This window comes from Lissotriton vulgaris, chromosome 5 (assembly GCF_964263255.1).
Source record: "Lissotriton vulgaris chromosome 5, aLisVul1.2, whole genome shotgun sequence".
In the NCBI taxonomy this organism is placed as follows: domain Eukaryota; kingdom Metazoa; phylum Chordata; class Amphibia; order Caudata; family Salamandridae; genus Lissotriton; species Lissotriton vulgaris.
In genome coordinates, this window is record NC_141693.1 from 1,504,640,703 (window position 1) to 1,504,664,912 (window position 24,210).

Here is a 24,210-nt window from a genome sequence, read left to right on the forward strand (position 1 = left end):
TACTCTTCTTTTGAGGGATTTCTTTTTTAAATTTAGGGGCCGGTTTATGAAAATGCCAAGCAGTACAGCAAGTCACCTTACTGAGCTCCACTGTGTGACAGGGAAAGACGGCAATGTGATGTATTTAAGGCAATATGGCTCATGCCTGCCTTTTCCTCTGTGCTGATGCCCTTTTAGCAACCTAGCACCAAAGCATGCACCCTTGCATCATGTAGCAAAGTACATGGTTTGCATGCAGGATTGTTTTTGTGCAGTAGGGGGCACCTTACTACACAAAAGCAATAATGAGAGACATATTACTCTATGTGTGCTGCAGAAGGCATAGAAAGAGGAAGTAACAAGGAGAAATAAAGATATTTCTCTTTGTTATGCCTCTCCTGGGAAGGCATATCTTTTTGGTGCATTCCTAGATTTACCAGTTCTGGTAAATCTGGTAGTGCGTCAAAAGGGAGTTACGTGGGAACACCCATGCAACGCCCATGGAGTGCCTTCCCAGGGCAGAGTAAAGAATTGCATCAATTTGTGCTGCATTGCATTAGTCCAAATTTATGAAGCCACCCAGGCCACGCAACGTGGCCATGTATTGTGTCCTAAATCTAACTTAAGGTTTGTGTCACTCTTGCACCACGTTGCTTGATATAAAAGCAATGCAAACCGGCTTGTAAATAGGCCCTTCAGAGATAACAGAATCATTTGTGTGTTCTGGAGCCATGGCGTTCATTCTGAGTTGGCTGTTTAAAAGAGGTGGTAATACTGGGCCCTGTGTTAGTAATCTTGGATGGGTTAACACCACATTAACTGGCCATTATGGGTTTGAGGAATGAAAGATGTAGAACTCCGGGTCATTTACCTCTTGTTTTTCACAAATTCCAGGCACTTTCCCACTCATATTTTCCACCTGAAGAATCACCACTCTAGGCAACTTTGACTGAGGGTCATGCAAGGTGAAAGAACTTTATATACATATCTTACAATATACACAGAACTTCACCATTTAAAGAAAAGATGGTCACTCATTTGCTGTGTCCTATAACATTTATTTGTCCAAACAGCAAGTGTCTCACATATACGCGTTTCTGATGAACACCAGCCTTGGTCTCTTATACTATCCAACTCCATCAAAGGGCCACAGTGCTAGACTTTCAACAGATCAGTGACTGCCTGTAAAATGTATGGGTTCGTGTATCTGCTGGAGCCTAAGTATATTCTGATTCAACACAGCAGCAATAAGAATTCAGATGGTTTTAAGCCATCGCAGCCAGGCCCACTCGGTTGTTGCCAAAGTCATAGACGGAGTAGTACTGACGGAGGAAGACATCGCCCAGGATCCAGAGCGGCTGGCCATTTCGAGCGGGCAGGTATGTGGACTCCACCCCAATGATGCAGTTACCATTGATCTGCAAGGGAAACAAGAGGAGTCAGAGTCATGATGGAGAAACTGTAGTAACAATCAATGGCCGCATAGCGTCTGATTTTGAAGAGAATTTGCAGAGGTCATCTAGCTACCAAGAGACAGCCCAGGGCTATCCTTGTATCTTGGCTGCCCTGATTATACGCTGGGACACTTATTGCCAGATTTAGAGTGTAGCGGATGGACTCCTGGCCCGCATGGTCTATGGTGAGTATGGTTTCAGCTTGCCTGACACTGGATTGCATCCATTTTTAGAAGTTCCCTGGCAGTGCCATCTTGAAGATTTCCGTGGCCCCGAGCAAGACATAGTACAGGGGCCCCTGTTTGAAACGCATTTGAATTGTATTATCCATTTTCTGCTAAATCCGGCCCTATTATGCCAGACAATATTGAATAATCCCTTAATGGTTGAGATTGATAAATAGACACATGAGATAGAGAGAAAGATCGCTTTCCAAGGGGGCCCTTTGAAGGTGGGGCCCCTGGGCAATGCCCAATTTGCCCTCGTCATAAAATGTCTCTGGTCCTGGTACTCAGTGAAGCGGCCACTGTAGGTGCTCCATTGATATCACCGAAGTTGCCATTTTTGATGCACCTGCTCGGCAAACACTTTTTTCACAAGTAAACTCCGCTTAAAAACCTACAATCACCACCTGCAATAGGAAGGAACGTGCATGAGGGCCATTGAGCGATCTTCCCGCCCAGGACCATATTGCTGCGCATCGTAGACTCGGGCGCGGAAATCTAGTGACGGTTGCCCCACCCTCTATATGACAGCGGTAACAATTGCAATTACCGGAAGCCCCTGGGGAGAACAAGCCAACATGTCAGAGGCTATCAATGGCAGAGTTAGCTGAGGCTTCTTGGTCTGAAACCAAGTGCTTCCCCTGAATTTAAAGAGAGTGGGGACATTGTGATGCTGGCAGGGCAGGAGCACCCCTGAAGTACAAGGGTTCGCACGAAACACAAAAACTCAAAACCAGTTCATAAAACCCTTTTCAAGACTACAACAAAATGTAGATTGTCGTTTCAAACATGTTCTGACAATTGAGCATCGCATATCTGGTCCATCTGCAGCAAATAGAACTTTATGGCATGGATCAAACGTCGCTTTGCTGCAGGGAGTAGGGCGAGGACTCTCTAACCATGAAAGTCCTAGCTCAGGCTTACCTGCAGGATGTAGGCAGACGGCGGGACTGGGAAGGTGGCACCGTTGATGGTAAAAGTGAGCGATGGAAGGTTCTGCACGTTGTCACAGTTCACCGCATACTGCAAATGGAAAAGTGGAAATTCAGTTTCCATCTAAGAGCCAGGCGGGTTCACCTTTGAATGTCCTCTGAAATTGCTTTACACCCCTCCTGCCATCAGTTCATTTTTAATGAGCCCCCTCTGCCTTTCCAACATTTGTAGTGTGGCTCAATGATTAGAGCGGCAGACCCTGATGCAGAGGTCTAGCTCGGGACCAGGGTTCAATTCCCCGCCTCGGTGGGTCTTGGGCTCAAAAATTCCACGGACCTGATAATTCTCGCCTCGGTGCCTATTCCAATCATGGAGTCCCACTCTGCAACTCTGGGCAATAGCTAGCTTAATCTCCATAACGGCCCCCACAACGCTAAGGATGCCTGGCCTCCACCTTGGGGGTGCCCAGGAGTGGACGCCTCACAGGGAAAGCCAGGATGGGTTCCACAGCAGTATTCGTACAAGCGCCTTGAGACCCTTGCGGGTGAGTATTGCGCTATACAAGTATCAATTTACATTTACATTTACTCGATTTATTCTAGACAACACCCCCATAGGGTCTCAAATCTCATGGGTCCACAAAGAAGAAGAAATGCATGTAAAGCATTCAAGTGACAATGATTTCTGACATACTGGTCTGCTGGCAAACCTTATGAATGTATGCACTCCCGTGGTTAAGAGTACTGTTAAAAGATGCTACCGCCTGTCCTGCCTGGCACAGTTGGATGGCATACCTGTCCGCTTTGAGTTTGCTGTCCTCCCAAGGACTGCACCAAGGATCCAATGTACTGCTTTGGGACTGTGAGCAGTGGGGTCCCGGTGTCCACGATGGCCTGGCACCCCTGGCTGCACCATCCGCTCTCTTGGCCACCGATGGAGAACCTGAGGGAAGATGGAATCAAAGGGTTTACCATGTACTATAAGTGTTGAGTGTGGAGTTCCTGAGAGTCACCACACCACATTTACACAAAAATGTTATTGTTAGTGACCCAGGGAAAGGCTCATGGGAGAAGAACGGAGGGGAGTTCATGCTCTTCACCTCTCCAATGATCTTGCAGAAATGTGACTGTGAAATAGGCATGTTGAGCCAGGAATAGTATGAACAGCAGTACTGAGGATGTTGTGGGAAGGATACAGGAATTAGGATGATGACTGTATTGGGAGCGACCTGGTACCACCATTAGCAAGGGTATTAACCATCTCTTTCTAGAAAACATCTTCCATTGTGGATTTCTGGTACCAGATGTAGAGAGGAAAACTTCAACTAAGGCAGATGTGCATAGTTCGCGAGAGGAGAAGGACCTACCCTTCAATTCCGATCTGCCAGTAAATCTCTTGAGTGACAGGAGCCCAGTAGATCTGACCGGTGAAAAGGCTGGTGTCAATGCCACCAAGGATGACCTCTCCTGATTGGCTGCGGACACAGGGGATGCAAAATGCAAGAATCACTGCCTATGCCGCAATCTACACAAGTCCAGGTTAGTTACATGCAAGGGTGGGTGCCAGTGTGCGTGCCACTATCAATGATTCTGTTAGTATTTGTGTCTACCTCTGCATGTGTGCATGTGTGTCTGCTGTATATGTATGTGCAATGATGTGTAAGTAGATGTGTGCACACGCAAGCATGTGTGTACAGTTGTGTTGATGTGGTGTTGTGAAGTTTTCCATTTTAGGGTAGAGCAGTGTAGAGCTGATTCTCCTCTGTACCGCAGACATCCAATGCATGACATGTTTTATAATGCTTCTGTTAAGATTTGCAAGTGTTATTTACTATTAGCAAAAGTAAGTAAAAGGTTTTTGTTTGTCCAAAAAAATTCCTAAAGCAGGAGTTAAAAAAAAAAGATCACTGGCCCTGACATGCAGGGAATTTTCTCGTTCCATTATTGGACCATTGATGTTTCTGCCCCGTGCCAAGCAGTCCCAGACAGAGAAACCTCCAGTGATATAAAAGCCAGGGTGACCCTCACTCTGACAATCCCGTGGCTTGTGCACAATGCTTCATTTGAGTCGGTGGGAGTCACCAGCACTTATTTTTGTGAACCAGCACTTGGTTTTTCTGCATCTTTACGGAGCAAGAAAGGGAAATTACACAGAATGGAAAAATGGAGAAAGGGAAAGACTGCAAAACCATCACAAAAGGAAAACGCAGGGACCTACAGGGGTGAGTTAAAACAAGAGGGAGTAAATGTAGTGGATTAAAGAGGTATGAGCAGGGCCACTGGAATTATGCAATTGTGGGGCTGCGCCAATTTCGCATATTTTGGATCTCCAGCATTTGTCACATAATGCTTCATTTGCTGCATAATCTGAAGAGTTTACACCCCCCCCCCCCCAAATGAATAACTCTAGCTCAAATGGTTCAAAGTTTGCTAAAAACACAGCAACACACTGTGCAGCAGAAGGTCCTTTGTAATGTTTGACTGTTCAACCTTCTGTTGCGTATGGCTATTTGTGAGAGTTAAACTCGTAGTGACGAGTTGCAACTTATGCCCAGACAATGTTAACAAGTGTAAAAATCGGGCCAGGGCAGAGTTCACAGACTTCTGCAATGTGGAACTCCGCAAAGTGACCAAAAAAAGTCTGCCACGCTATGAGGAGTGTGTTAGGTCACGCCGTTCGCTTTGATTTTTAGCACAAATTACACCATTTGCACCACAAGAGGGCGCTGCTTCCGTCTGGCACTCAAATAGATTTTCTACTTGAGCGGCAGCTTCCTCAGCGCGACCGGATGGTTTCTCAATGCTAGCGATTATGACCATCCGTAACTGCCTGCGTTGAGAAATCTCGCTGGAAGGTGGTCTAGCGTTGGATTTTCCTTGCTCGAGCACGCCAACTTAACGTTGGCGAGCGAGGAAAAAACTCTGCTCTGCGAACGTGCTCCATGGAGCGCAAAGTGCAGGAAACTTCGCAAACTGCGAAGAAAGCGGAGTTCACCGCCCAGGCCTAGTAAAAATGGGAAAATTGTGAACTAATACTGTCAGAAAATATGCTGAATTAAGAAGCATAATTTGCATTTGCTTGCCGCATTATTTGGCCACCCCTGCCTCATAATTTGTGCCTCTCCTGCCGCATAGTTGCAGTGGCCCTGGATATGAGGTGGTTTTAAAACTGCCAGCCTCGTGTTCCGCAAGCTGACATTTAATTGCAGAGCTGATCAGAGTTTAGGCACCGGTAATCTTACTTTCACAAATGAAGCCCTGCTTATGGGCCATCAGATCTGAGTTTTCCAACTGCCAAGCCATCTGAGGCTCCGCATCAGAAACACCGCTGTGCTCCCACCTCTTGATGAGCAGCTGAACCATGGAATTGGTGGACAGGGAATTTGATTTTCTTTGTCTGATGACCCGACCTGCCAAACTCTAACTGACCTCTAAGTGTTCACATTGGTCTACTAGAACAAATACACAGCTCTGATGGAGAGTCAAATAAACGCGTATGACCAGTCATGCTGCTGATACATCTAGGTGCATATAATCAAGAAACCGGCGTTAAAATTATTGCTGCTTTAGCGGCAGAAAACAGCTGCTAAAGCAGCGATAATGGGCTTGATAATATGCCCTTGGGAATTCCAATAAAGCCCATGTTCTGGTGTCAACATGGGCTTCTATTGAAATTATCAAGGGCATATTATCAAGCCGATTATCGCCGCTTTAGCAGCAGTTTTCTGCCGCAAAAAGCGGCGATAATTTTAACGCCGTGATTGATATATATGCCCCCTGGTGTTTTTAGATCATTTGCAAAATATCATTGTTATTATTTTGTATTATAAGGAAAGAAGAGATTTACATTTGCTACTACTATGCATATCGCAGGGGCCTAGGGATATGCTTGTCACAACAATCTATCTGTGTAACCTTCGATTTTCCTTAGAATATAGATGATCTAGAACATGGGTACTCATAGTACGGCCCGCGGGCCGCCAGTGGCCGGGCAAGCCTTCCTGTACATGTGTTATTTTTTTTTTTTTAAGTATCTGCAAACACCGCTGGTTGCTGATTTATGGGGGCGGGGCGATTCCTGGCATAATCGCAGCGGAGATTCAGGGGCGCTAAGAAGAGGTCAAATACAAGGCCTCATTAACAATTAAATGGTCTTTTAATACCTGAATACCTGTGAAGTACTCGGTGACTGGCTCCAAAGGGGGACTTTGATCTGACTGCTCGGGGGTGAGAGTCAGAATTAAAGCCTGTGACAGCTGTGGATCCAGGCCCAGTGGTGGGACACAAACCCTGCTAAGCAGCACATTCACAGAGAAAACAAGCTGGCTTTTACATTACAGAGGGGGAAGTGGGGGGGGCTGTCTCTTTGCTGGTGAGGGGGACGTGTGCACTGCAAAAGACACAGAGACAGACAGGGGCAGAGACAGACAGGGGCAGAGACAGATAGAGACAGGGGCAGATAGAGACAGGGGCAGATAGGGGCAGAGACAGATAGGGGCAGACTGGCAGAGACAGATAGAGGCAGAGACAGAGGCAGAGACAGATAGGGCAGAGACAGATAGAGACAGAAACAGACAGATAGACGGAGGCAGACAGGGACAGACAGACAGAGGCAGAGACAGACAGAGGCAGGGGCAGATAGAGACAGAGGTAGATAGGGGCAGCAACAGATAGGGGCAGAGATAGATAGGCGCAGAGACAGAAAGGCGCAGACTGACAGAGGCAGAGACAGATAGAGGCAGAGACAGATAGGGGCACAGGCAGATAGGGGCAGAGACAGATAGAGACAGAAACAGACAGATAGAGACAGAAACAGACAGTTAGAGATAGAAACAGACAGATAGACCGAGACAGACAGGGACAGACAGAGGCAGAGACAGACAGAGGCAGGGACAGGCAGAGGCAGAGACAGACAGAGGCAGAGACGGACAGGGGCAGAGACGGACAGGGGCAGAGACAGACAAAGGCAGATATAGACAGGGGAAGAGACAGGCAGGGACAGAGACAGACAGGGGCAGAGACAGATAGGGGCAGAGACAGATAGGGGCAGAGACAGATAGGGGCAGAGACATATAGAGACAGAGACTGATAGAGGCAGGGGCAGATAGAGACATACAGAGACAGAGACAGATAGAGGCAGGGGCAGATAGAGACATGGACAGACTGACAGATGCACAGACAGATAGAGGCAGAGACAGATAGAGGCAGGGGCAGACAGAGCTAGATAGAGGCAGAGACCGGGACAGACTGACCGAGGCAGAGACCGATAGAGGCAGGGACAGAGGCAGAGACAGATGTAGGTAGTGACAGACAGAGGTAGAGAGCGATAGAGCTAGAGGAAGAGCTAGAGACAGAGATAGAGGCATGGACAGATCTAGGCAGGGACAGATAGAGACAGACATAGACAGATGGAGACAGACATAGACAGAGGCAGGGACAGAGATAGAGACAGGGACAGAGAGACGGAGAGGGAGACAGAGGGAGGGGGACAGGGACAGACAGAGACAGACAGGGACAGACAGGGACAGAGGCAGAGACAGACAGAGGCAGCGATAGACAGAGGCAGAGATAGAGAGGCAGAGAGACAGAGAGGAGGAGACAGAGAGGAGGAGACAGAGGCAGACAGGGACAGACAGACAGAGGCAGAGACAGACAGAGGCAGGGGCAGATAGAGACAGAGGTAGATAGGGGCAGCAACAGATAGGGGCAGAGATAGATAGGCGCAGAGACAGAAAGACGCAGACTGACAGAGGCAGAGACAGATAGAGGCAGAGACAGATAGGGGCACAGACAGATAGGGGCAGAGACAGATAGAGACAGAAACAGACAGATAGAGACAGAAACAGACAGTTAGAGATAGAAACAGACAGATAGACAGAGACAGACAGGGACAGACAGAGGCAGAGACAGACAGAGGCAGAGACAGACAGAGGCAGAGACGGACAGGGGCAGAGACGGACAGGGGCAGAGACAGACAAAGGCAGATATAGACAGGGCCACAGACAGGCAGGGACAGAGACAGACAGGGGCAGAGACAGATAGGGGCAGAGACAGATAGGGGCAGAGACATATAGAGACAGAGACTAATAGAGGCAGGGGCAGATAGAGATATACAGAGACAGAGACAGATAGAGGCAGGGGCAGATAGAGACATGGACAGACTGACAGATGCACAGACAGATAGAGGCAGAGACAGATAGAGGCAGGGGCAGACAGAGCTAGATAGAGGCAGAGACCGGGACAGACTGACCGAGGCAGAGACCGATAGAGGCAGGGACAGAGGCAGAGACAGATGTAGGTAGTGACAGACAGAGGTAGAGAGCAATAGAGCTAGAGACAGAGCTAGAGACAGAGATAGAGGCATGGACAGATCTAGGCAGGGACAGATAGAGACAGACATAGACAGATAGAGGCAGAGACAGACATAGACAGAGGCAGGGACAGAGTTAGAGACAGAGACAGAGAGACGGAGAGGGAGACAGAGGGAGGGGGACAGGGACAGACAGAGACAGACAGGGACAGACAGGGACAGAGGCAGAGACAGACAGAGGCAGCGATAGACAGAGGCAGAGATAGAGAGGCAGAGAGACAGAGAGGTAGAGACAGAGACGGAGGGAGACAGAGAGGAAGACGGAGGGAGACAGAGAGGGAGACGGAGGGACACAGAGAGGGAGACAGAGGGAGGGAGAGGGAGGGAGACAGAGGGAGGTGGAAGGAGACAGAGGGAGGCAGAGGGAGACAGAGGGAGGGAGTCAGGGGACAGAGAGGGAGACAGACAGAGGGAGACAGACAGAGGGAGACAGACGAAGGGAGACAGGTGGAGGGAGACAGGCGGAGGGAGACAGACAGGGGAAGACAGACGGAGGGAGACAGACGGAGGGAGACGGAGAGGGAGAGCGAGGGAGACGGAGAGAGAGGGAGATGGAGAGAGAGAGAGAGAGAGACAGAGAGAGAGGGAGACAGAGAGAGAGAGGGAGACAAAGAGAGAGAGGGAGGCGGAGAGAGAGAGAGAGAGGGAGAAGGAGACAGAGAGAGGGAGACAGAGATAGAAAGTGTGAGAGAAGTGTATGCCGGGTCTGGTGGCTCGGTAGACGAAGGCGTCCATTCCAGGGGCCTGTGTTCAACCTCATGGTCAGTTATTTTTTTTTCTCTGACTCCACCCCCACCAGTGCTGCCCTTGGCCACAAACCACACCGTAAATTTGGCCCCTGTGAGAAAGTTTGTGAGTACCCGTGATCTAGAAATATGTTTTTTTTAATCTGTATATTATGCGGCAGATGCGGAACATGTGAAAGGCCTTAATGAACCAGTCTTTAACATTGTCATAGAGAGGTGCCCCTGGGCCCCCTTACCTCGTCAAGTAGAAGCTGAAGACGGGCTCAGTGACTAGGTTCTGCTGCATCAGGCCCTGCACAGCAGTGGTGGTGCCCTCTGCAGACAGGGTCTGGTAGGCCATGCCGAAGATCCCATCAAACTTTGAGTAGTAGAAGAATGAGCTGGGCTCAGTCACACTGAGGCCCAGCTCCTGATTGGTGATGGCCAAGCCTTGCACCTGCAGGGATTACAGAGCAGAATTAAGGCTCCCAGTTTTCCATTTTTACTCATATTTAAAGATAAATAGAGGCAGAAAACAACGTAATTCTTGCCTGCATTTTTTTAAACGCAGAAAAATACTGAAAATTGTGTTTCTTGCCAGTCACTCTCTATGTTGTGTTTCGTGAATTCCAGGCCAACAGTTGAGCAAATAGACAGCATGGGGAGTTAAAATGCAAGATGAAATTGCCTCAAATAAAGGCATATGTGAACATATATTTGTAGTATAATGCTGATACTTATCTGTGGGTCTGGTGTTTTGTTATATTTGCCTGCTTAATTTGCTAAAACATGAAAGGTATCAAAGTTTAAATGTATGTTCATCAGATAGATAAATGTGGAAATATACTATTTTGCGACTCCATTTATTCTCACACGCAAAATAAATATGTATAAATACTAATAAGATGACCAAAAAAAGAAATATGGATAAATACTGACAGAATTGTTTTAAAAAAATGCATAAAATTGCGAGCCCTAAGTATAATATATAACAAAAGCCAAAAATAACAAGAGTAACATGTAATGAGAGGGACATGTAGTGCGCAACGTGGCAATAAAGAGCACCTCCGCTTAGCACAATACATGGTGGGTGGGATTCTTTGTTTATCCACAGACGCTGGTAGTCACATTGGGCAGCACTCCAGCCCATCATTTTTTAACTCATCCACACTATTACAGACTAGCACTATCTGTATGTAAATCAGGCTGGGCTCTACTCAGTAAGGGATGGTCCAGACTCCTCTGAATGGAACACAAGCAACCCCAGACCAGGTTCCAGTCTTTGGGCTCATCACTGAGTTGGCGCTTGAGTTAAGAGAGTCTGCTGACTCCGTAAGAGCTTAGCGCTGTGGTAGAGCCAGTCACCTGTCTGGCATTCCGCTCCACCGCACCTCTGCTAACCTTAGAGAGAATCCTGGCTTTCAAGGCTTCTCACAGTTTCCTATAGGCAGGTTGTCTCTTTCACAAGATTCGTGGTAAATTCTGACACAGGAAATCATGTATATTTTGGTGGAAAGAAGGTGGCAGTGGATAGAATGGGCGGAAATGGAAGTTTTTTCCCAATCTGTGCTCATGGAAGTGCTATCCATTTTTAAGTAGACATTGCTTTTCTGTCCCACTGAGAGTGAGTTTCAGTTACTATAAAGGTGGCACAGAACCGACCTTCCCATAGAAACATATGGGCTTCCAAAGACCCACGTCACCAATGTCAATCATTACTTATTTGGCTAAAAATCATATTCAGTTTCTATACTATACAATTTTACAGATTTGTACGCACTGCTCTTTCAGAGTTAGTTCCAGTCAGGATAAGGATTGTTTTACACCTCTGTGATAGCTCTGACTTGACAGGGTAATAGGAAGGCATTGGTGGGCATTGTACATGTTCCAGTATACAGCAGCCAGTTTTGGAATAGTATGCTATTTAGAAGAGTAAGGTAGAAACATTATTTAGAATTTCAGGGGTGCTGAGTAGGCCTAACAAGTTGTATAAAACAGAGGGGCATATTACCAAGCAATAGCGATAATTATCACTATTGCTTGGTTAGAGACAAAACTTTATCGCCGACCTGCGGCGATTTTTTATCGCAGATAAACCTTGGTATTACCAAGGTTTATCGCAAATGCGATAAAAATCGGCCGCAATGCATGAATATCTCTGAAAAGTCAGCGATATTCATGCATTACCGAGCTAATGCTCTTAGCCATGTTATCCACCTCCCATTGGATAACATGGCTAAGAACTGCTCAGGGCAGGTGTTAGATTTTGGAGATATTCGCGCTTAGTGCGAATATCTCCAAAAGTTGGTAATAGGAGATAGCGATGTTAGCGACTGTTTCCAGTCGCTAACATCTTGGCACGCCCACTTTGCATGTCATTAGTGATAAATTTCTCTGACATGCAAAGTGGGGCCCAAGATGGTCGCTATCTCCTACTAGCTGTTGCTAACTGGTGTTAGCGGCAGCTAGGTAAAAGGGAGATAATTTTATCTCCGCTTTCTTGGCTTTTAAAGCCAAAAAAGCGGAGATAAACCCCCTTGATAATATGCCCCAAAGTATTCTTTGACTATGGTTAACCACACCAATAGTGCCTGACTCTCTCAGATCTTTAGGTAGCTGCCTGTCTAGCCATGCTCTCATGGTCACTGCTGGTGGTCTGAGGGTGAGATATTATCTTCTTTAAGAGTGTGGTTTAACACCAGCAATGACTGGCCCTTGCACATCCTGAGGAATTAGTATACGGACTGTTCTCACCGTCACAGTGTCGTAGCCCAGGATCCCAGTCATGCTGCCGCTGCCATACCACATGGAGAACTGCTGGTTGTTGCTGGTGTAGGTGGAAGACTGACTGGGATTGAAGAGCGGGTGGTTGGCTGGAGCAAAGAAGACAGAGGAAAGGTGACCTTCGGCATACATACATCGCGATAAGTGAGGCGCCCAGGCTACTACTTCTAAGGTGACGGATCTACTTGAACAGCCATTGGAACAATATGATCCAAATCAAAAGGGATCTGAGCTATTTACAGTTACCCAGTACAAGTATTAAAATGAAAGAACACATTTCCTTGAGTTCCGTAAACTGATACCTAGACTGTTCCTGCTTAGGATCGATGTACAGGAGGCAAGCATCCTTTAATAAAGCGCAAAAGAAAGTGCATGGACATCTTGCTTATGTCTTTCAGAAAAGACTTCAGCTACCAAGTTGTTGCTGTCTCTCAGCCTATGACAATTTCGGATTCTGTTATGGAAGCCTCATCTTTACCAACCACACTAATGGCACTTTACAGCCAAGCATCATCGATTACTCCTCTGACTACTGTGTAAGAGCAAACTTCTCATGATAACCGACCCCTATACCTTAGTACAAGCCATGAAGGTCGTTCCCTGAAGTAATTTTATATTCATAATCTAATAAATCATATTGGCCTCGCTTTCCCTATGTCTGCATCTCTTGAGTTGTATGCCATGACCTGGGATGACATTAGTCTATACTCACTGCATGCCTGGCTCTGGCAATATGTAGAGGCTACCCAAAGATTCGAAGATCCAGTGTCGAAGGCAACCAGGAAGTTTTGAGGGGGGGTCCCGATGCTGATCTCACCAAAATAGTAAGTCTAGAGGAGAAGACAATGATATTATGCTCTGTGCTCACATACAAAGAACACATTTCACACAGTCAAGTACCACTACCGATAGCACAAGAAGAAATGCAACATCTTTTAGATACAGAGTTCTTTTGAGATTCATTAAGAACACACAGACATGATTTGTAATAAATCACACAAATATGTACTCTTTAAAAAATGCAGAACTCTGTCCTAGTCCAAGAGGACATTGTTTGATGCTGGGGCACACAGTCTGGCACTCTTTGTTAAGTTCTAAGATGACACAACAGAGGGATTGGTAGCACTCACGTCCAGGTACATGGGCTCATAGGCAACAGCAAAGTTGCTCCCTTGGTTGAAGCTGTACTTGGCTGCTGGATCTCTCCGGTGGGTCTTGGTTAACTCATCCAGGACTCCGTGGTCCTTCATGTTCTCACGGATGGACTTGTGCTTCATCAAAGGGACCCTGCAAGGATGATAAAGGATTAAGGTAATCATCATGTCGGAGCACCGTTCTGCTTCTTCTCCAGGCTGGAATCAAGGAACAATTTATATCAGCAGTTTTGTTGATTCCTGTTCCTTACCTGCTGCCTCCCATGCTCCAACTTCTACTACAAATATTTCCCACTCAGTTTGGATAACCTTAAATGGATACTTTCATCTTTAGATGGAGTCAAACACCACATCCAACAAAAACTATAGACCAATGTCAAGCTTGGTCATTTCATCACTATCAGGTGCTTAACCAATGCAGAACAACCTCCAGAAGCGTTGCCATAGTCGAGTCGGCTAGTGACCAGGGCGTGAGTGACGGTCTTTCTGTGTTTGAGGGAGATTCATATGAAGGTCTTACGTAGGAGGCGGAGGGTGTGGAAACAGGAGGACGAGACAGAGTTGATCTGGCGGTCCATTTTGAGCTTGGAGTCCAGGATGATTCCTAGGTTGCGTGTGTGGTCCGTGGGGGTGGGTGGGTTTCCAAGGGCGGGGGGCCACCAGGTATCGTTCCATGCGTCTGGGTTTGGCCCCATGATGAGTACTTCTGTCTTGTTGGTGTTTAGTTGTAGGCAGCTGTTTTTCATCCATTTGGCGATGGCTTCCATGCCTTCTCTAAAATTGAGTCTGGCGGTATTGGGTTTGTTGGATAGGGAGAGGATGAGTTGGGTGTTGTCTGTCTATGACACAATGTTGAGTCAGTAGGTTCTGACGATGGGGGTGAGCGAAGCCATGAAGATGTTGAAGAGGTTAGGGCTGAGGGAGGACCCCTGGGGGACTCTGCAGGTGGTAGTTGTAGGGTCATAGAGGAAAGGGGGGAGTCTGACCCGCTGGGTTCTGCCGGAGAGCACGGAGTAGATCCAGTTGAGGTCTTGTCTTGTATCCCTACGCCGTGGAGTCTGCGTATTAGAGTGCGGTGAGAGACTGTGTGGAACACTGCTGAGAGGTCAAGGAGGATGAGGGCTGCCGTTTCTCCTTTGTCCAGTAGGGTGCAGATGTCATCTGTTGCAGCGAGGAGTACGGTTTCCCTACTGTGGTCTTTTCTGAAGCTGGATTGGGAGGAGTCGAGAATGTTGTGCTCTTTGATTAATGTGGCTGGTTGGCTGTTGATAGCTTTCTCGATGACGTTCGCTGGGAATGGGAGCAGGGAGATGGGTCTGTAGTTTTTTAGGTCGGTGGGGTCTGCCGAGGGTTTCTTCAGGAGGGGGTTGACCTTGGCGTGTTTCCAGTCGTCGGGGAACGAGGCGGTTGCTAGGGAGCAGTTGATGGTGTGGCAGAGCATGGGTGCAATGGTGTTTCGGCTCTGTTGAAAATGTGGTGGGGGCAGGGGTCCGTGGGGGCCCCAGAATGGATTGACTTCATCGTCTTCAGTAGGACTTCGGTGGTGAGGGCTGTCCAGTTGTCGATCGCTGGCTTCAGGGTGTCGGGTGGTTGGTGAGGGTTCAGTGTGTTGGTTACCTTCGTCGAAGTTGTCGAAGATGCTCTTGATTTTGGGGTGGAAAAAGGTGCTGAGTTTGTCGCAGAGGTCTTGTGAGGGAGGGATGTCGGTGGATTCGCTGGTGGGTTGGGTGAACACCTTGATGATGTTGAAGAGTGCTGTTGTGTGCGTGAGGGGAGATTCTGTTTTAATCACTTTTTGCCTAGTCTTTCTGATGAGTTGGTGGTGGGCGTTGGTGGCGGCTCTGAATTTGTTGTAGGCTTCTGTGGATTTGGTGTTCCTCCTGGCCTTTTTGAGGCGGCGGCAAGTACGCCTGGACTCTCGAAGTTTGGTGGTAAACCATCTGGCTTTCTTGGGGTGGGTGTTGTTGTTTTTCTTGAGGGGGGCTATGGTGATGGCGCTGTCGGAGATCCATCTGTGCAGGGTTCGGGCTGCAGGGTTGGGGTCGTCGTTTAATGTGATGATTGGGGTGGAGTTGCTGAGTGATGAGGTTAGCTGGTCGCCTGTGATTCTGGTCCAGTTTTTTTGTGGGAGCAGGTGTCTGTGGATGGTGGGTGTTCTGAGGGTGAAGTGGACGCATGGATGGTCAGTCCATGGGAGTTCGGTGGTGTGGCTGAAGGTGATGGAGTTACCTGTTGTGAAGAGGGGGTCGCAGGTTTGTCCTGCTGAGTGTGTGGGTTCGGTCATGATCTGGCGGAGTCCAATGTTGTTGAGGTTGTCCAGGAGGGATGTGGTGCTGGGGTCCAGTTTTTTGTCGAGGTGGAAGTTGAGGTCTCCCAGTAGGGTGTAGTTGGTGGACACGATGTCATGCGGGGAGATGATGTCCGTGATGGAGTTGCCTAAAGGTCCGGGGGGTTCAGGGGGTCGCTAGATGAGGGTTCCTCAGAGGGTGGTGGTAGGGCTGGCCAGTATCTTGAAGTGAAGGTGTTCCATCAGGTCTGTGGGCTCGTCAGGGAGTGTGCTCAGGTGGACGTTAGATTTCTGGACAATGGCGTTTCCTCCTCCCAGGCGGGTGGGGCGGTCCTTCCTGGAGATCTCGTATCCTTGGGGAATGGCAATGGCGATGTCTGGTCCCAAGGTGGTGTTGGTCCATGTTTTGGTGAAGAACGCTACGTCTGGGTTGGTGCTCTCGAGGAGGTCCCAGATTTCGGTGGCGTGTTTGTGAAGGGATCGGACGTTGAGGAGGATGAATTGCAGGGTCTCCGGTTGGGTTGAGGTCTTGCGGGTGGGTTGCGCCAGGTCCGTGGTCTTGGCGGTGCTGCAGGTGTGCCGGCAGCGGTGACAGCTGAAGGGTCTATGGATGTTGCCTCGTGATGTTAACTTGCAGTTGTTGTTGCATCCTGGGTTGAGAGCATGGAGTGCCGCTGGGTCGTAGCGCTGGCGTTGAGGAGGCCCAGGGTTCCTGGCGATGTTCGCGGTCGGGTCGCAGACGGGTTTGCCTATGGCGCGCCCACTGCCTGCGTTTGCACAGCGGACGTGGGCAGCGGGCGCCATTAAGTAGGGGTCAGGGAGGGCTGGACAGCTGGGAGGCGAGAGTTGGGAGGGGAGCTAGATTGGGCCAGTCGCGTTGGTGGTGCTGGGGGGAAGGGCCACGGGGGCAGCAGCGGCAGAGGAAAACGCTATTGTGACCAAATCAGGCCAATTTTGAACAATAATATGACTCGGATTTATTAACACTTTGTGTCAAGTTTGCATCAGAAACCAGTGCAAACCAGTGCAAAGTGTTGTGTCTAAATTTTCTTTCTAGTTTTACGCTGGATAGAAACACAAAATAGTGCTATGTGGTACGGTGCACTACTTTGCGTCAGGAGGGTCAGGGTCAGAATGACCTATATGGCAATCTGGATGTGCTTAAATGGCTGGTCTGATAGGTCAGTGTAAGGTCTGTTTTTGACTGTTTGTGGGCCTGTGTTATGGTCTGATGGGTCAATTTGTACTTTTGATTTCCCTATTATAACCAAAAACATTGCCTGCAAAAAACACAGATGCATGCTGTCTCTCATACCATGCAAAACACCCATACAAAGTTGTCTTTACAAGTTCAAAACTGTCCCAATTTGTAAATATGAGCCACTTTTTTAGCTATCTGATTCTTCAATAGGAGTCCCTTTCACTTCAGCGTCCACACCTATTTTCTGCCTCAGCTCATCCTTGCAAGGAGCATTTCATGGGTGGGACATGGACATTCCCATACCCCACCCGTGGATATTGACAACAATCTCTGTCAGCTAACACTGGCTGAGAGAGGTTTTTGTATATACTATTTTATTGAGTTTGTATACGAATGCAACAAAAACAGAAAAATAAATGTTTAACACAAGACCTGCAAGTTCAAATCCCTTTCCACCCCGGCCCACCCCGCGACCACCCTGGTGAGAATACCACCTTCATACCTATTCCTATAAGGTTAGATCTTGCCAACTCTAATTATCTTTTCTGAGCAGACTAGTGTCTTCAATCTGTCCCTGTTAAGTCTTGGTTTAGTTCAGGTGTCCTCCATTCCTTCAGCAGTCCAGGTATTACTTCCTGTTATATCCGCATCCTAATCTTCAGTGCACCAACCATCCCATATTTTCCCAAACTTCTTGGGCTATCCTCCATCCTTGTATACCAGTTTTATTTAGCATGGATTATATTCGTTTTTCTAAACTAATCCTGCATTTGTGGATGTGTTGAGGATGTACTATCTGAGTTTCCTCATATTCCCAGGAGCACTAAGGGTTTCTGTCCATCTATCCATGTGCCCACTGCATCCTCTTGTCTTTTCTGTAACCCATCCCATAATGGTTGGAGTTTCGGGCAATCCCATAGCATGAATATGAATGAGCCCTTTTCACCATGGGCGTGTAGACACTTATCCTTCCCAGCCTGTCTATGTTGTGTAGATTTACTCTGGTATCATTTATCCTGTGTAATATTTCTGGTTGGATTATGCAGAAACAAATTTTATTGCTACTTCCCGTGGGAGTTGCAGCCCCTCCCTCCAGTCATCCTCCTTTAGCTCCAATATATCTATGTGCCAGTGTGACTGCAATTAATCCAGTTCACCGAATGTGTTTCTCATCAATGTACTGTACGTTGGGACATTTCTCTTGTGTTCATATATCCAACTAGTAACCGTCTTTCCAGGGCGGGGATCCTCTCCTGAGGAATCCTTTCTCGCATCGTGTGGCGCAATTACAGATATTTAAATATTACGTGGGTGCCATGTCATATTCCTCTCTGAGGTGGTTGAATGGTACTATACCATTTGCATCCCTTATGTCCTATTGTGAAGAGAGGTCAATCATGTTTCACATTCCGAAACCCGGTAGTATATTCGATGGACCCAGGGGCATATTATCAAGAAACTGTGTCAAAATTATCGCCGCTTTAGCGGCAGAAAACTAAAGCTAAAGCGGCGATAATGGGCTTGATAATATGCCCTTGTGAATTTACATAGAATCCCATGTTCTGGTGTGAACATGGGCTTCTATGGGGATAGAAGATGTGGATAGAGAATGTGGATGTAACCTTTATCACCCATCGCTTCTCGGCCTCGTCTAAATGCAGGGTCATCCAGTGGGGCATATGCCCATTCGTTCACTACACTTACTTGGACTGCCTCATACTATTTTTGAATATTCTGAAGAGCTATACCCTCATCGTATACCCTGCGTTGTAGTGTTGGGAGTGCTATTCATTATGGGCCGTCTAACCATGGCAGGAATCTTAGTAATCTATTTAGCATTCAGAAGAAAGTCTGTGGTAGTGCATATATTCACTGTTCTGTAGTATGTACGTTAATCCGGGCAGTGCAATTATTTAAAAAATTGCAGCCGGTCCACCTGTCCACTGTACAGCACACATACAAACTTTGAAAAGTATTAAACTAGGTGTCTAGGATTAGTATTTTGTACTGTAAGGGTAACTTTCCAGCACAAAATCTATGCAAAACATCACACACACATCATTGCACCACGGTGCAAGGATGTGTGAGTGCCGCAAGGAAGCCACAAGTGAGCAAGTGCAGGGGGAGAGAGAAACAGCACCATATCGTAGATATGGCAATGCACTGCTTTCTTCCTTTGATGCAATGCAATTTACTAACTTTATTTGCTGCGCCGGATTGCGTCACTTTTTGGCATATGTGTTCCTAGGGTTTCAACCTAAATGACCCAAATGTAACCTTGCCTGTGCTTTCTCAGAGTTACAATAAGGTTATCACCACTCATGACCAACACAGGTCATAGTCATAAAGGTTCCCTTCACAAGGATAGTACAGCCTAGGGGTAAAGGCGCTCTCCACCCACAGTTGCACTACTCACCTTACCAGACCCTCTGAGAGCTGGAGGCAGGCCATGGCAAGTATTAGCCACTTCATGGTGCCCGACGCTTCTCACGGATTTCTGAAGGAAACACTTTGATCCTCTCTAAAGAATGGACACGGTTCCATGAGGGTAGCGTCCCTGTTTTATACACACCAATGCCCAGCGTCCTTTCGCTGCTCCCGCCCCGCATAGCGCCTCTCCCCATGCAACATTCTGCTGTGTCCTTCCCGCTTTGCTGTTGGTTCATAATGGCTATGAGCCCGTTTCCATTTCAGCTAAATGGGCTATTGACAGGGATTGGAGCTGAGATTAGCCACTTGGTTCACAGGGAGAAGCAGGCCAGGGGTCGAGATAAAAAAACAGGGTTATCAAAACCTCAACAAAACCAGAATCTTGATTCCTTGCGTGTGACCTTTACAGCAAGGTCGGATCAAATTATCGAGTCGCAGGAGAAATGTTTGTAAGGTGTTTGCCTCAGTGTGGCCACGTCTTCCACTGAGCCTTTGCTTGAAATCAAATGTTGGCAGGAAAGCAATTCTTTGCATGAATAAACTGAGGAGGTTGAGATGTAGGTTACAAAGTAGAAATGAGTGCCTCAATTATCCAGTACTTTAGCTTTATTTTAAAGTGAACACCGTCAAAACATCACACTTTTCTTGGTTATTATTGCCAGCCAAATGCTTTGAAAACTACAAAATAAATCTTTATGAACTATTAGCCACACAGGTTTTGTCAATTTCCACAGATCTGGATACAAAACAATGTAAGAGTCTTTATTCAGGAATGAAGCTGGACATAGTAATATGGCAGTGTATTAGGGATTGCTGTTACAATCGTTCCCTAAAGTAGATGGATGGATCTACAACTGAACAGTGTCTTACAAAACAGTAGTAAACTGCACATAATAACATAGACGTGTTTACAACACAAAACACCGGAAGACAAACTGCTCTGTCCAGAATCACATAATTGTTGGCCGAGAGCTGAAGCCAGGTTCAAGGCCCAGGTACCAAGATCAGAATCGTAGTCTCTGGACATGGCAGGATGAAGCCAGGGCACAACAGGTCACCCACCCTTTCCAATCCATAAGGAACCACTGCAGCATAGCAATGCTGAGCTTATCATGGTGCCCATCCCTTATCCTAATAGCCTTTGCCAGCAATAACCACAAGGTGATTAGTCTGAGAAAGACTTCCTAATGGCAGGAGACAATCAGATCCTCAATCCCTGTTTGTGGGAAACTATTTTTGAGTCAAAGTATAGGTGATGTTCTAGTTATGGCATGATATGTAATTTATAAATGGTCACAAATTATCAATGTAGCCGCTCTAGGAATCAGTGACCATCTCACAAAGTAAGATAACCCAGAAGGAAAACATACCTTAGCAGCAGTTTTGGGAATAGATATTTCTCTATTGAGAAGTCACCGCCAGGTGCATCACCGGCCGTCTACGCCATGGCACTGCTCAGTGCAAACAGTTCAGTTATCTGTTATTGATTCTTTTAAAACAATTTTTATTTATTTTCCATACATCCAAGAAGGAAAACAAAAGAATGGAAAAGGGACAATAAGGGGTTCAGATACATACCCCAGATGTTTGGCAAAGACACATGGCACATCAGGTTATTTAAGGCACATCTATGGCTCCTTAAGATGTCCATGCCTACTGCCCGGGCACAACCTAAGTTCCTTGTAATAGTCACTGTCCAACCATTGAAAATTCCCATCCCTAACTAAACCCCCACCCCTCCTTCCTCACCGCCCTCCCAGGCGTGTCACTTAAGTCCTAGCTGCATAAGGTCAGTAGAGCTAATGTCGCAGTGCGGCGACTTATTGGAATGGGGGAAAGCTGAGTAAAATCAGGCTTGCAAGTCGAGCACCACTACTAATCGTGAGGTTGCAGAGCAAGGTGGGCTCAAAGCTATCTATATGTTAAACTATGGCTGCCACAGGGTCATTCACAGATGCGTCCTCCGCATCATCTTCAGGAGATTTGAGAGCTAAAACAAGCATTTTCCAGGCTCTCGCCCTCTCCAGTACTTTTCACTCCCCCTGCAATTTTCATTTTGTAACCGAGGGCCATATGTATCAAGGCAAAATGGGTTCGCAAACGCCTAAATTCGCAGAATTTCGGCGTTTGCGAACCCATTTTCGCGAAATGGTATGTATGAAACATTTTTGGTGCAAAATAAGGAATCGCTAAATTTGCCATTCCTTGTTTTGCGATTGCATTTAAGGAATTGCAAATTTTGCGATTCCTTAAATTTAATGTATCAAGGAAAAAACATTCCAAAATGCCATTAAGGAATCGCAAATTACCACCAACTTCTAGTTGTTGGTAAGTTGCGAATTCTTTTAAAAAAGCATTTTTTTTTTAATCAAAAGGTGCCATGTGACGCTCATACATGCCCTTAGGGCATGTATGTGCACCATATGCGCACACATGTCATTTTCAGGGGTGCAGCAGGGTGTTCTTGAGACACCCCTGCACCCTTGAAAATATTCACAATTTGCGATTAGCAAATTCCGATTCGCAATTTCCGCTTCATTCCTATGGGCCTCCTGGCCCATAGAAATGAATGGGAAAATATTCTTTAATTGCAATTAGCAATTTGCTAATCGCAATTATGGAATTTTAAGGAATCGCTAAAAAGAAGCTATTTTCTACATACATACCATTTTGCGATTTCTAAATAGCGATTCCTTAAAAATCGCTATTTAGGAATCGCAAAAGGGAATGTTGATACATATGGCCCCTAATCACTCCCTCACACTCAGCCCATTTCAGGATTTCTGCTTTCCACTTAGCGATGCTAGGGCCCTGTTTCGCTTTCCAATATGTGGTGATGTTTCTCTTGGCTAGTTCCAAGACCGGATCTAAAAATGTACTCGTTATTTTGCTCTTTGAGGTATGTAGAAACCAATGTTGGATACAGTGAGCCATGGATGGGTCTAGGTCCCTATCAGTGAGGTCTGTCAGTAATGCCGATACTGCCTCCCAATAACTGTCAAGGAACGAGCAGTCCCATAACATATGTTTAAAATCTGCGCTGTCTGCATTACATCTCGGGCAGGATGCCGGTTGGGCTGGGAAATATTCATGCAATTTTGCTGGGGTAAGATATGCTCTATGTAGAATATGGAAGTTTACTAATTGAAACCTCGCATTCATCGTGCTCTTCCAGGCTCTCTCCACAAGCTCACCCCATGCCTTGTCTGGCATGACTTCCCCTATATCCGTTTCCTATTTGAGATTTAGGGCAGAAAGGGGGATAGGGATTCTAGTGTCATGCGTCTATAGAGACACGTCACTGCTTTAAAGGTGCCCGCTGCCAACACCACATACTGGCACCCCATGGAAGTGGGTGTTTTGAACCCACCCCAATGTTTCCTGATGGCCGCCGTAAGGGCCTTGTATTGTAAGAAATCACCCTCTGGCAAGTCATAGCAGGTTTGCAGATCTTTAAACAGGATCACGGCTCCCTCCTCATAGAGGTCTCCCATGGTGGTCAGTTCTCGCTGCGCCCAAGTTTTTAATCTCAGCCAGTTGCCTCCCTTTGGCAGGGCCCTGCACATTATCAATGGTATTTCTGATGCATAGGGGCTCTTAATAGAAGCCCTCCGCAAATACCTGTTCCAGCAGTTCCGTGCTGTGGCAAATTCTAGAGTGAGGGACAGCAACATCAGGGGCCCCAAATCCTCCCTGGGCTCTTCCTCCCCTCTAGTGGCCCTCGCCACCCATTGTGTGAGCCATTGAAATTGGGCTGCTAAATAATTAGTCTTGTAGTCTGAGACTGCTAGACCACCCTCTGCTCTTGGTCGCATGAGTGTGCTGAGCGCTACCCTGTGCCTGCCCTTGCCCCATCGGAAAGCTGTGATCATGGAACGGAGCTGCTTGAAATAGGTTGCTGGGATCCAGATCGGCAAGGTCCCGTAGAAATAGAGGAGCCGCGGGAGGGTTACCATTTTGAGTAGGGCCAACCGGCTTGCTACTGACAACAGCAGGAAACTCCAGAATTCAAAGTTAGCTTTTGCCCCTCTGATGGCCTTTCCAATGTTACCCTCAAGAATAACCTCCTGTCTGTGGTAGATAAGAGTGCCCAGGTAGGGTAGGCATCTGTCTTCCCAGTTCACTCCCTCTGTGGACTGCAAACTCATTCTATCCTTGTGCACCGGAAAAAGACAAGATTTTGACCAGTTCACTTTTAATATTGCCACTCTGCTGGGAGCGTGGAGCAGGTTTGTTGCCACCAATAAGGCCTCCCCCGAGTCAGCAAGGAAAAGTAGAAGATCGTCCGCATAAAGTGTAAAATGATGGACCTCGTAATATGATGGACCTCTGCGTGTATATTAAGCCATCGATACGCCCTCCCGACCAAGCATGCGCCGCTAAGAGAGTTCCATCGCCAGAGCAAACAAAAGAGGGGAGAGGGGACACCCCTTTCGTGTACCCTACCCCACCCTGCACGCTTCAGAGATTACTCACCCTGTTTTAAGTCTGGCGGGGGAGTCAGCGTACAAGAGAGCTGTCCAACTCACAAAGTCAGAACTGAGCCACATTCTCCACAACACATCAAACAGGAAAGCCCATTCCAAACTGTCGAAGGCTTTTTCTATATCTACTGAAAATATCGCAGCGGTGTCGGCGTGGTAAGAATCTGCTTCTAATATGCGCTAGAG

General features: G+C 47.1%; 1 protein-coding gene across 1 annotated transcript; it reads right to left on the reverse strand.

Annotated features, from left to right (window-relative positions):
• Positions 1-1,023: 1,023 nt before the first annotated feature.
• Positions 1,024-19,683, reverse strand: LOC147712868 (gastricsin-like). Its single transcript, XM_086923531.1, has 9 exons — positions 19,527-19,683; positions 13,599-13,755; positions 13,181-13,298; positions 12,439-12,557; positions 9,942-10,141; positions 3,957-4,064; positions 3,385-3,532; positions 2,582-2,680; positions 1,024-1,397 (listed from the first exon to the last, which is right to left on the reverse strand). Exons 1-9 carry the CDS (start codon positions 19,580-19,582, stop codon positions 1,245-1,247), a joined length of 1,158 nt encoding a protein of 385 aa, XP_086779657.1. The 5' UTR covers positions 19,583-19,683; the 3' UTR covers positions 1,024-1,244.
• Positions 19,684-24,210: the final 4,527 nt, after the last annotated feature.